General features: G+C 38.0%; 1 protein-coding gene across 1 annotated transcript in view; it reads right to left on the bottom strand.

The window, feature by feature from the left end:
• Positions 1–3,848: 3,848 nt before the first annotated feature.
• The window catches only part of stx17 (syntaxin 17), a 37,904-nt gene continuing 28,359 nt past the window's right edge, over positions 3,849–13,393 (bottom strand). Inside the window, exon 7 of the mRNA XM_061954939.1 lies at positions 3,849–4,418. Within this exon, the coding sequence (XP_061810923.1) occupies positions 4,176–4,418 (243 nt within the window). The 3' untranslated portion in view covers positions 3,849–4,175. The remainder of the gene's footprint in view (positions 4,419–13,393) is intronic.

Raw genomic sequence — 13,393 nt, 5'->3', positions numbered from 1 at the left:
ATGCTGATTGAGTGTTGAGTGCTTATTTCTATTCATTTGTCCATCAGTAAAATATTTTTAAAGACTACTCCCAATTGTTTAGCTGACTATTTATATCTGTGTATGGCATTGCATTAGTGTTTTACAAGAATAAATAAATACAAACAGAATAATGCCACGTACACCATCTGATGTGTGGAGACATTTCCAATGTAGGTCACCTACCTAGGTTCCATTCTAGAGGCTAATCTTTCCTGTGATAAAATGGCAACCAAGGTAATCAAAAAGGTCAACCAACGAACGAAATTTCTCTACAGAATCTCCTCTCTGGTCAACAAAAGCACCATGAAGATTCTGGCGGGAACTGTCGTTCAACCCTTTTTCGATTACGCATGCACCTCCTGGTACCCTAGCACCTCCAAAACCCTCAAATCTAGACTCCAAACATCCCAGAACAACCTAGTCAGATTACTTCTAGACCTCCACCCCAGATCACACCTCACTCCTACCCACTTCTCCAAAGTGGGCTGGCTCAGGGTGGAGGACAGAGTAAAACAACTTGCACTGAGCCTAGTCTATAAAATCCGCTACACCTCCCTGATACCGAAGTACATGTCAAACTACTTCCTTAACGTAAATGACCGCCATAACCACAACACCAGGGGGAGCTCCACTAACCACGTTAAACCCAGATTCCGATCTAACAAAGGTATTAACTCATTCTCCTTCTATGCCACATCAATATGGAATGCACTCCCAACAGGTGTAAAAGAAAGTGCATCTCTATCCTCCTTCAAAATCGCACTAAAACAACACCTCCAGTCAACCTCAACCCTTGACTAAAACCCTCCCCCCACCACATCCCACCTCCCCGGATTGTAAATAACCAAATGTAAATAATCAAATGTATATACTTGATCTTATGCTTTCTGAGCTCACTATGTTCACTGCTCGCTGTACATATCCTACCAAGTCAGACCTACACTGTTTCAATGTCCATTTCTCTGATGATGCAATTGTTGATGACTGAAGTGCTGATATCAACCAAACCCTCCTCATCCCACCCCCCGGTTTGTAAATATTGTACAAAATGTAAATAATTCAATGAATATACTCTAATGATTAACTTGTGTGATGACTGTAATATGCTGATAGTATATATTTGTACCATGAATTGATTTACGTGGACCCCGACTTAAACAAATTGAAAAACTTATTCGGGTGTTACCATTTAGTGGTCAATTGTACGGAATACGTAACGAACTGTGCAATCTACTAATAAAAGTTTCAATCAATCAATCAATCAATCAAAGGCAAAAAGGCTGTAATTCCTTATTAATTGCCATTAATTCCCATGGACGGTGTCCAACTTTGAATAACCAAAAAATGGTAAATATTTCCAAACTTCCCGAGCTTAACTTTCCGTGGTGAATTTCCGGAAATTTACCGGAAACTTTCCACCCCTTTGCAACCCTAGTATTGGTCTATCTTTATTTTCATTTTTTCCTACAGTAAACCAATGATGACTTATTTGAGTAACAGGAGTGAGTTTAGCGTAGAATCAGCAAACACATTTCATAAAGTCACACGTTTATTCTCATAGCATGTTTACACTAAGCACACATAGTAAACATATGGTAAAGTGTTTAACAATAATACTAATAATATTAATTTAGGTAACCGTACTGTACTGTATTGATTGCTCCTCTCACCGGCAATTAATGATAATCATCAACTTCTTTACACTAATAAATAGACTGGAGATTAGGGATGTCCGATAATGGCTTTTTGCCGATATCCGATATTCCGATATTGTCCAACTCTTTAATTACCGATAACAATATCAACCGATACTGATATCAACCGATACCGATACATACAGTCATGGAATTAACACATTATTATGCCTAATTTAGACAACCAGGTATGGTGAAGATAAGGTCCTTTAAAAAAAAAAAAAAAAAAAAAAATAAGATAAATAAATTTAAAAAAAAATTTTGAATAAAAAAGAAAGTAAAACAATATAAAAACAGTTACATAGAAACTAGTAATTAATGAAAATGAGTAAAATTAACTGTTAAAGGTTAGTACTATTAGTGGACCAGCTGCACGCACAATCATGTGTGCTTACGGACTGCATCCCTTGCAGACTGTATTGATCTATATTGATATATAATGTAGGAACCAGAATATTAATAACAGAAAAAAACAACCCTTTTGTGTGAATGAGTGTAAATGGGGGAGGAAGTTTTTTTTGGGTTGGTGCACTAATTGTTGTAAGTGTATCTTGTGTTTTTTATGTTGATTTAATAAAAAAACCAAAAAAAACAGATACCGATAATAAAAAAAACGATACCGATAATTTTCGATATTACATTTTAAAGCATTTATCGGCCTGCCAATATTATCGGACATCTCTACTTGAGATAATTCAGAAAGTCAAAAGAATCCTGACTCAGACATGGGGAAAGTATAACAAACACGTGTGTGATCGCTCCTCATGCCAAGTTATTAATAATAACTTGCAAAGTGCTTTACAAAAAGTAAATCATCTTAAAAATATATTTGCTGGCACATGCCAATGCAACAACAACATGTCTGATTCATGTGATCGCTCCTCTCACCAGTTATAAATGATAACCTCTACATTCAATAACCTCAATGCAAACACTATCAATATAATGCAATTGCTCCTCCCACGTTATAATTCATGTGATGGCTCATGATTCATGATAACTGCCACTATTCTTAACAAAGTACTTAAAACAAAAATGACAAAGTCAAAGCCAAAAGGCATGTTCTGTCACACGCAACCACGTTATAATTCATGTGATGGCTCTTTATGCCAGTTATTCATGATAATCACCACTTTTTGAAAATAAATACTAATAGACATATTTAAAATAATCCACAAAGTCAAAGCCAAAAGGCATGTTTTGTCATACGCTGCCACATTATAATTCATGTGATGGCTACTTGTACCAGTTATTCATGATAATCACCACTTTTTGAAAAATAAATACCAAAAGACATTTAAAATAATCCACAAAGTCAAAGCCAAAAGGCATGTTCTGTCACTCGCAGCCACGTTATATTTCATGTGATGGCTCTTTATGCCAGTTATTCATGATCATCACCACTTTTTGAAAATGAATACCAATAGACATATTTAAAATAATCCACAAAGTCAAAGCCAAAAGGCATGTTTTGTCATACGCAGCCACAAATATAATTCATGTGATGGCTACTTATGCCAGTTATTCATGATAATCACCACTTTTTGAAATTTAAATACCAATAGACATTTAAAATAATCCACAAAGTCAAAGCCAAAAGGAATGTATTGTCACTCGCAGCCACGTTATAATTCATGTGATGGCTCTTTATGCCAGTTATTCATGATCATCACCACTTTTTGAAAATAAATACCAATAGACATATTTAAAATAATCCACAAAGTCAAAGCCAAAAGGCATGTTCTGTCATACGCAGCCACATTATAATTCATGTGATGGCTACTTATGCCAGTTATTCATGATAATCACCACTTTTTGAAAATAAATACCAATAGAAATATTTAAAATAATCCACAAAGTCAAAGCCAAAAGGCATGTTCTGTCAGTCGCAACCACGTTTAATTAATGCGCTGGCTATTCATGATAACCACCACATTTATTTACAAACATCAATAGATATACTTTTTCTTGTCCTGTCCAGCCACTCAGGCAAATCATCACCAAAATATATATTTTGAATAATACATAAATCCAAAAAGGTGTTCTGTCTTACGCAGACATGTTATAATTCATGTGATGACTCCTTCTGCCAGTTATTCATGATAACACATGAACAGACAAACACATGAGGCATTGCGGTGTTGTATGATGAAGTGATGGCACTTGGACTTTATTTGGAGCATTATTGGTTAAAAGAATCAGCTCTTGCATTGGATGGATGCCATTATTTATGCAAAGAGGTGTCAGGAGGCAGACCGTTGACGTTAAAAAGTTGTATAAACTTGGTTTTGTGTTGAACATGAGAGCACACAACTACGTCAGTGTGATGCAACTCGCTGATAAGGTGTGGTGTTTGTTACACATGCCGCGAACAACAGAAGCACCATTCAGAGCGTTGTGTGTTTACATAACACTTTTTCAGCTCTGCGGCATAAAGAGGGCGGTATTGTCCACGCCGCATCACTTGTCCTCGCCTGATCCCGCCTCCAGCGGCGGCGCTGTCAGCTGTTTCATCTGCAGGGCCAGCACGCCTTTGCGGTGCTTTTGGACCAGGTTGCCTCCCGCGAAGCCCAGGGCACCGCCTCCCACCGCGGCCACCACGCCTGCCGCTTTGAACCCAGCCAGCAGGCCCAGCGGACCCCCGAGAACTCCACCCAGGAGAGCCCCGGCCAAGGGCAGCACCGCCATCTTGTAGCCCACCGCCTGGCGAGACACACGGCAGGTTATGCTTTATTCAAACACAACTTTGCATAATTCACAGAAAAACAATCAGCGACAATATACTTGCTCTTGCACAACAACCCGTGCAACTGGTGGCCCCCGGGGGCCAAATCCGGCCCGGGAATGACACCATACCGAACCCCGAATTCAGTTCAAAACTTGGGAGACAAAACCATTTTTGCAGCAAATTTGTCAAACACTAGCAAGTAAAAAGGAACTTGGCAGATCCTTGCACTGACATTTTAACCTTGCTAGCAAACAGAACACCGGCGTCCAAACTTGTGATATTTGTTTTTTTGCAGTATTAGAAAAATAAGTAAAAAATAATTTAAATTTTTTTACAATATCTAACAAGAATAAATATTTTTCTAGAAAAAAGTTCTTGTTTTACAAGAATTAAGTATAATTTGTTTTTTGAATATACAGTTATATACTGTAAGTTGTATACAGTATTATATACAGGTTACTGTATATCCATAGAACACCGGCGTCCAAACTTGTGATTTACATAACTGAGGTGTTCCTCAAGGCACCCCTTTGAGTCCTCTCCTCCTTGGCAGTTACATGTTTTTCATAATGTCATTTATTTTTTTTATTTTTATTTTTATTTTTTTTTTTGTGTCCTGTCCAGCTTCTCAGGCAAATCATATAGTTGATGTAGATGCCCATGTCGGCTGTTCAGATTTACTTTACAAAAGAGAAGTGTAGGATACTTCTCTTGTTGCCTTATTTGTATTTGACTTTATTAAATGTATTTATATTATCATTTAGTGCAGCCGGGCCGGAGCGGGAGGGGATAGAAAGAGAAAAAAAAGAAGACAGAGGGGGAAATTGTGGGGACAAGAGGGGGATTAGACAGAGAGACAAAAACAACAATAGAGCAACATCAGCAAATACGACATGTACAAACATGATGGTAAAAGTAATAGCAAATAAGCAGTTAGCGAAAAATAAAAAATAATACAGAAATGACAATGAGCATTATTACACTACAAATGGATCAATACAAATACCAATAGAAATAGCGCTATTGATAATGAACAATACCAATAATTTACCTTTATTATCAACAATACAGTTGTTTAAATGCAACAATACATATACGTAATGATAACTTGAGATACGAAAGAATGCAGAAAAATGGAGGGGGAGAAAGAGAAGCAACCTACATTAACCTTGTAGATTGTTATAGTCACAATAGGTTAAGCTTTGTCAGTGTGCCATGTGTTACACCCAGTTTACCCTAGGGCAACAACGTTAATATATGTTTGATGAAACGTGATTATGTGCATGAGTGTAAGTATGCATATGTACTTGTATATGTACAGAATGTGTATATGTGTTTGTACAGTGAATGTATATGTACAGTATGTGTATGTGTATGTTTGTATATTGAATGTGCGTGTGGATGTACGAACTTTAGGTAGGTAAATATGTACTGTATTTGTGTATGTATGTGGGAGTGTAGGTACCTATGTACGTATGTGAGCATATGTGAATTTGTATGTACAATACATTCGACTCCCAGAGTGCGTGGGAGCCAGAGCACGGCCCCATCACCCCCGAGAGCCCAACCCACAAACAGTAGGCGTGGTGCCCAGGGAACCAGGGACCACCGCCCCCACGCAGCCAAGCCGGCCAGCGACAGGAACCCCAGAGCCCGGCCCACCGTACCGCCCACAAGGGCCAGCAGCAGGCCGCAGACAGACGCACCCGGCAGAGGACAGGGCACGAGAAAAGCAGGGGACAGCCAGACCCCAAGCCAGCGAGAGACCACACTCCACACGGGCAGAAAGGCGAGACGCCCCGCCCGAGGGACCCAGAGACTCCCCGCAACCGGACGGAAAGACCGTCCCCGCCCCACCGGCAACCGGGCCCCCACGAGCCCACCCCCCACCCCCGGAGAGCGCGGCGAGGCCAGCCCCCGGCCACCCCACCCAAATCGGCCGCCGCAGGACCACCCAGGCACAGGGCCACGGGAACCACCCACCCCACCTGCAGGGACCCCAACGTAATGTAATTTATGAAACAAAGGTGTTGCTGTAGATGCAGTCAGTTTTTGTTCAACTTCTTCAGTTGTACTAGCGCATACTTGCCAACCTTGAGACCTCTGATTTCGGGAGGTGGGGGTGGGGGGCGTGGTCGGGGTGGGGGGGGGCGTGGTTGGGGGCGTGGCTAAGAGGGGAGGAGTATATTTACAGCTAGAATTCACCAAGTCAAGTATTTCATATATATATATATATATATATATATATATATATATATATATATATATATATATATATATATATATATATATATATATATATATAACAAATACTTGACTTTCAGTGAATTCTAGCTATATATATATAATTATTTTATTATTATATATATATATATATATATATATATATATATATATATATATATATATATATATATATATATATATATATATATTTATATATATATATATATATATATATATAAATAAAAGAAATACTTGAATTTCAGTGTTCATTTATTTACACATATACACACACATAACACTCATCTACTCATTGTTGAGTTAAGGGTTGAATTGTCCATCCTTGTTCTATTCTCTGTCACTATTTTTCTAACCATGCTGAACACCCTTTCGCAGGTACCCAGAAAGGTTTCGAGTACCACCAAAAAAACTGAATCTCTGAAGACAGTATAAAAATCTGTGTTAAAGGTGTACAAATACTGTTTGTATAATAAGCATGTTATTGTTTACAAATGAGGGTTAAGAGTTCAGTACTAAAAAAAACAAAAAAACAATGTGGCTTAAGTACAGTTTTTAATTGAGCTGCTGCATTTTTTGGTTGGGTTGTTTATTTATTTTGAGGAACTTCTCCATTTCTAAACGGGGAGGAATGTTATAGAGTGATCTATGTTTGTCTGTTGCCATCTCCTGGTGAATGTTGGCTTTAGCGTACTGGGGTTACTTTTTGGTTGGCCAACGATTTACGTGGTGTTGCGCACCTGACGTCAAGTGTGTTGAGTCTGTTCTGAAGTCTACAGTAAAGAGACGTACTTCATCACCTCGCCTGGTTATTGCCTCTAACTCAATATATTACAACAACATTGCTGTTTACGGCAGACAAACTGCTTTACGGTAGAATAAAACATGACTGCTGTTGTTGTGTGTTGTTACCGCGCTGGGAGGACGTTAATGAAACTGCCTAACAATAAACCCACATAAGAAACCAAGAACTCGCCCTACATCATTCTACAGTTATAACGTGTGTTGTGGGAAAGCCGACGTGAATACAGGCTGTTGACACGTCACTCAGGTTCGCATGGAGCTGGAGGGTGCTTGGCTTCCTGCTCCGCCTGAATTTCGGGAGATTTTCGGGAGAAAATTTGTCCCGGGAGGTTTTCGGGAGAGGCGCTGAATTTCGGGAGTCTCCCGGAAAATCCGGGAGGGTTGGCAAGTATGTACTAGCGGGGTAAAAAAAACAAAGATCAACATTTTTTTTCTTGAAAACAAATACATTAATGTATAAGAATAAAGCTGAATTATTTTGCAGAGTACACCTTTTCTTTTTTAAAGTAACATTTTTACTCACTTTTTTTTACTACAAATTAAATAAAACAATAAAAATAAAAAGTTGCAATCCTGTATTAAAATTGTATATTTGAAAGGTTATTTATTCAATATTAAGAGGATACAAGTGTCTAATTTGTACCTCGCAAAATGAGAATTAAATATTTTTTTAGGTAAAAAAGTTGCAAACCTATTTTTAAGATTTGTATTTATTTAATATTAAGAAAATAAAATACTATTTTGTCGAGAGTAATATTTTAATCATTCAAGATTTTTTTTTTTGCAGTATTAGAAAAATAAGTTAAAAAAAAATTAATTTTTTTTTACAATCTAACAAGAATAAATATTTTTTTAGAAAAAAGTTCTAGTTTTACAAGAATGAAGTATTATTTTTTTGAAAAAAAAAAAAGGTGAATATACAGTTATATAAGTTGTTGCGTCCAAACTTGGGATTTACATAACTGAGGTGTTCCTCAAGGCACCCCTTTGAGTCCTCTCCTCCTTGGCAGTTACATGTTTTTCATAATGTCATTTATGAAACAAAGGTGTTGCTGTAGATGCAGTCAGTTTTTGTTCAACTTCTTCAGTTGTACTAGCGGGGTAAAAAAAACAAGGATCAACATTTTTTTTCTTGAAAACAAATACATTATTGTATAAGAATAAAGCTGAATTATTTTGCAGAGTACAACTTTTCTTTTTTAAAGTAACATTTTTAGTTACTTTTTTTTTTTTTTTTTTTTTTACAAATTAAATAAAACAATAAAAATAAAAAGTTGCAATCCTGTATTAAAGTGGTATATTTGAAAGGTTATTTATTCAATATTAAGAGGATACAGTCCTATTTTGTCTAGAATAAAGCTGTATATTTTCTGTGATGGTACACATTTTTTTTTTTTAAGTGTCTAATTTGTACCTCGCAAAATGAGAATTAAATATTTTTTTAGGTAAAAAAGTTGCAAACCTATTTTTAAGATTTGTATTTATTTAATATTAAGAAAATAAAATACTATTTTGTAGAGAGTAATATTTTAATCATTCAAGATTTTTTTTTTTGCAGTATTAGAAAAATAAGTAAAACATTTTTTAATTTTTTTTACAATATCTAACAAGAATAAATATTTTTTTTGAAAAAAATTCTAGTTTTACAAGAATTAAGTATTATTTTTTGGAAAAAAAAGGTGAATATACAGTTATATAAGTTGTATACAGTATTATATACAGGTTATATCCATAGAACACCGGCGTCCAAACTTGGGATTTACATAACTGAGGTGTTCCTCAAGGCACCCCTTTGAGTCCTCTCAAAGTTAAATTTTTTTCATAATGTCATTTATGTAACAAAGGTGTTGCTGTAGCTCGTTGACTTCAGATGCATTTAGTAGTAATTTTGTTCGACTACTTCAGTTGTACTAGTGGGGTTCCTCAAAGTTCCATCTTCGGTCCTCTTTTTTCTTTATTTGGGATATTCAACTGGTGGCCCGCAAGTTCAGTTGCAATGCCTTGATTTTAGTGCCATCGCCATGAATGCAATGTTGATAGTAGTTGGCATAATAATGAAGTGTATTTTTGGTCTTGAAACCCCCTCCCGGGCAGGAGGGCAACACAGCAGTGCGGCTGGATCAAAAGAGAGAGAAAAGTTGCTTTAATACAAGCGAGCGTCATTAAACAGGTCTGCAGTACCCGGAGGAGCCTAGGTCAAAAAATGAAGGACTACTAACTGGAGAAGCCAAACCATCAGTTTTTATATTCATCCTTTCTGTCTCTGGGTGTATGTGCTACTGCTAAGTCAGTAGAGCGCATCTTGACCATAAAAGGAGATGTTTGTGTGTAATTGTCTGGAAAACAACTGCTTTAAGTCATAACTCAAATGTTGGCGTTGAGCTAGACAGGTAGTCTTTTCTCAAGGATATGGTTATCACTTTTGCATTCCGAAGTCCCAATTAGAGCCTCTTTTCCTACGGGAAGGGATCCAATCCACCTGCGAATATCAAACTAAGGGGCCTTATCTATTTAAGTCAGGGGTCTCAGACACGCAGCCCGCGAAACGTTATTTTGCGACCCCCACCTTAATATGAAAGTTTAATGTTAGTGCGACACGCAAGTTTTATATGGATGGCGCTTGACAGCGTTGTGTTATTTGGGTCCAAAATGGCTCTTTCAACGTTCTGGGTTGCGTTAGTGGAAAAGCGGCAAATGAGTGAAAGCGACAGAGACAGTGCCATAGAGACGAGGGTTTTCTTACGTTCCTGGCTGCAGTCACACCGCGACACCTGTCCGTCAGTAATAACAGTCCCCGATAACATGGACCAATTCAAACCATTATTAGTTTTTTTTATTGTTTAATTTGCTTTGCCTCACACAATGAACACTACATATATTTCTATATGACGCCGGGTAACACTCCGGGAGCCATCACTTTTTTGTGCTCGCTATCCCGGTACTTTCCCGGCTATTATCCGCCGACTGCCGTGTTGCAGTAGGGAGGAAAAGCGGAACAACACACATTGAGGAAATAACATTAGTCTCCGTGCGTCGGCTAAATACAAATATATTCCACAACCTCAAACATGTCATTTCAAAGCCTGCAGTGAAGAGAAAGGTTCGTGATGAGCAAAGACAATTCCAGGAAAAGTGGGAGATGCAATATTTCTTTGTTGAGCACAGGGGCACGCCGACGTGTCTTATTTGCACAGACAAAGTTGCGGTGCACAAGGAATACAATTTGAAACGTCATTATACAACTAGACATGTTGAGGAGTATGCAAACATTTTTTTTAAGAAATCTTTTCTTGCGGCCCAGCCTCACCCAGACTCTGCATCCAGTGGCCCCCAGGTAAATTGAGTTTGAGACCCCTGATTTAAGTGCTCAAACTGAAATACCACTATTTAATTAAACTTGGTGATTTGCCTTCTCCAAGGTGAATATAAACATTAACCATATGTAGAACATAAATTATTCCCGGGTGCTGCCACCGCTGCTGCTCACTGCTCCCCTCACCTCCCAGGGGGTGATCAAGGGTGATGGGTCAAATGCAGAGAACAATTTTGCCACACCTAGTGTGTGTGTGACAATCATTGGAACTTTAACTTTAACTTAATAATATGAGTTAATTCATTCACTTCAATAACCGATACCGGTGTTTCCGTTTTGGCTTTGGTTTCCTTTTTTCCCCCCAATGAAAACAGTTATTAATGGAGAACAGCACCTTGCACAACACTAATAATCCACAATACTGTGCAATGGAGAATTAGGACCCGCATGGTCAAAAAGTTTTTTTCTAAAGTAGCGCTTTTCTTGCGTGGCGGCCACAAAGGCGAGTCTTGATTGAACGCCGGCAGTCAACAAAAGGTCGACCTCGCAGAGACGTAGCGTGCCGCACATTAGTCCGCGGGGGTGGAGGGAGATAATGCAGATGAGAAGGGCGTCAGATGTTTTAACATGTTCAAACGCCTTGTAATCTGTCATCGGGTCAAACGGCATTACGCACACACACACACACACACACACACACACACACACACACACACACACACACACACACACACACACACACACACACACACACACACACACACACACACATACACACACACACACATCCCCCATGCTCTACTATACCTGAACTGAATCCTTTTAACTCAGATGAAATTAGAATTGGCTGCCACAGGGGTGGAGTCCAAGGATGTTAGCGTTTCAACTACATTAATTTAATAGTGAAGTGTTAATCAAGTGTGTGTTTGTGTGTGTGTGTGTGTGTGTGTGTGTGTGTGTGTGTGTGTGTGTGTGCGCTCATTAATTGCCATCAGCAAAGAGAACCTTCCACTCTGATGATAGCAGCCTGGCTGCAGTCCTAAAGAAAAGATAAGAGAATCGATGTGAAGCCGTTGTGTAAGAATATGTTTCACGTTGACGCACACCAGGTAGGTTTTTTTAAATTCTCCCACAAAATGTGTCAACATCACAGTAAAAAGTGTCAGTTTCAAGAAGTAAAAAAAACAAAGATCGACATTTTTTTCTCGAAAACAAATGCATCATTGTATAAGAATAAAGCTTTATTATTTTGCAGAGTACACTTTTTGTTTCAAGTCACATTTTTACTTAAAATCTTTTTTTTACAAATTAAATAAAAAAACAAAAATAAAACAGTTGCAATCCCGTATTAAAAGTGGTTTATTTGAAAGGTTATTTATTCAATATTAAAAGGATACAGTCCTATTTTGTCAAGAATAAAACTGTTTATTTTCTGTGAAAGGTACATAATTAAAAAGAAAAAAAGCGTAAAATTTGTACTTTGAAAAATGAGAATTAAATATTTTTTTAGGTAAACAAGTTGCAAACCTATTTTTAAGATTTGCATTTATTTAATATTAAGAAAATAAAATACTATTTCGTCGAGAGTAATATCTTAATCAGGGGTCTCAAACTCAATTTACCTGGGGTCCACTGGATGCAGAGTCTGGGTGAGGCTGGGCCGCAAGAAAATATTTCTTTAAAAAAATGTTTGTATACTCCTCAACATGTCTAGTTGTATAATGACGTTTCAAATTGTATTCCTTGTGCACCGCAACTTTCTCTGTGCAAATAATACATGTCGGAGTGCCCCTGTGCTCAACAAAGAAATATTGCATCTCCCACTTTTCCTGGAATTGTCTTTGCTCATCACGTACCTTTCTCTTCACTGCAGGCTTTGAAATGACATGTTTGAGGTTGTGGAATATATTTGTATTTAGCCGACGCACGGAGAATAATGTTATTTCTGCAATGTGTGTCGTTCCGCTTTTCCTCCCTACAGCAACACGGCGGTCGGCAAAGTACCGGGATAGCTAGCGCAAAAAAGTGACGGCTCCCGGAGTGTTACCCGGTGTCATATATGTAGTGTTCATCGTGTGAGGCAATGCAAATGAAACAATAAAAAAAACAAATAACGGTATGAATTGGTCCAGGTTATCAGGGACTGTTATTACTGACGGACAGGTGTCGCGGTGTGACTGCAGCCAGGCACGTAAGAAAACCCTCGTCTCCATGGCAACGTCTCTGTCGCTTTCACTCATTTGCCGCTTTTCCACTAACGCAGGGGTAGGCAACCCAGAACGTTGAAAGAGCCATTTTGGACCCAAATAACACAACCCTGTCAAGCGCCATTCATATAAAACTCGTGGGCCGCACTAACATTAAACTTTCATATTAAGGTGGGGGCCGCAAAATAACGCCTCGCGGGCTGCAATTGGCCCGCGGACCGCGTGTCTGAGACCCCTGATCTTAATCATTCAAGAATAAAACATTTTCTTTGCAATATTAGAAAAATAAGTAAAAAAGAAAAACTTTTTTTTTTTTTTTTTTTTACAATATCTAACAAGAATAATTCTGCATTTACCTTATTTGTGGAAAAAAAATATATATATA

This window comes from Nerophis lumbriciformis, linkage group LG04 (assembly GCF_033978685.3).
Source record: "Nerophis lumbriciformis linkage group LG04, RoL_Nlum_v2.1, whole genome shotgun sequence".
In the NCBI taxonomy this organism is placed as follows: domain Eukaryota; kingdom Metazoa; phylum Chordata; class Actinopteri; order Syngnathiformes; family Syngnathidae; genus Nerophis; species Nerophis lumbriciformis.
The sequence above is the reverse complement of the archived record's forward strand: the minus strand, read 5'-3'. Positions and strand labels throughout refer to the sequence as shown.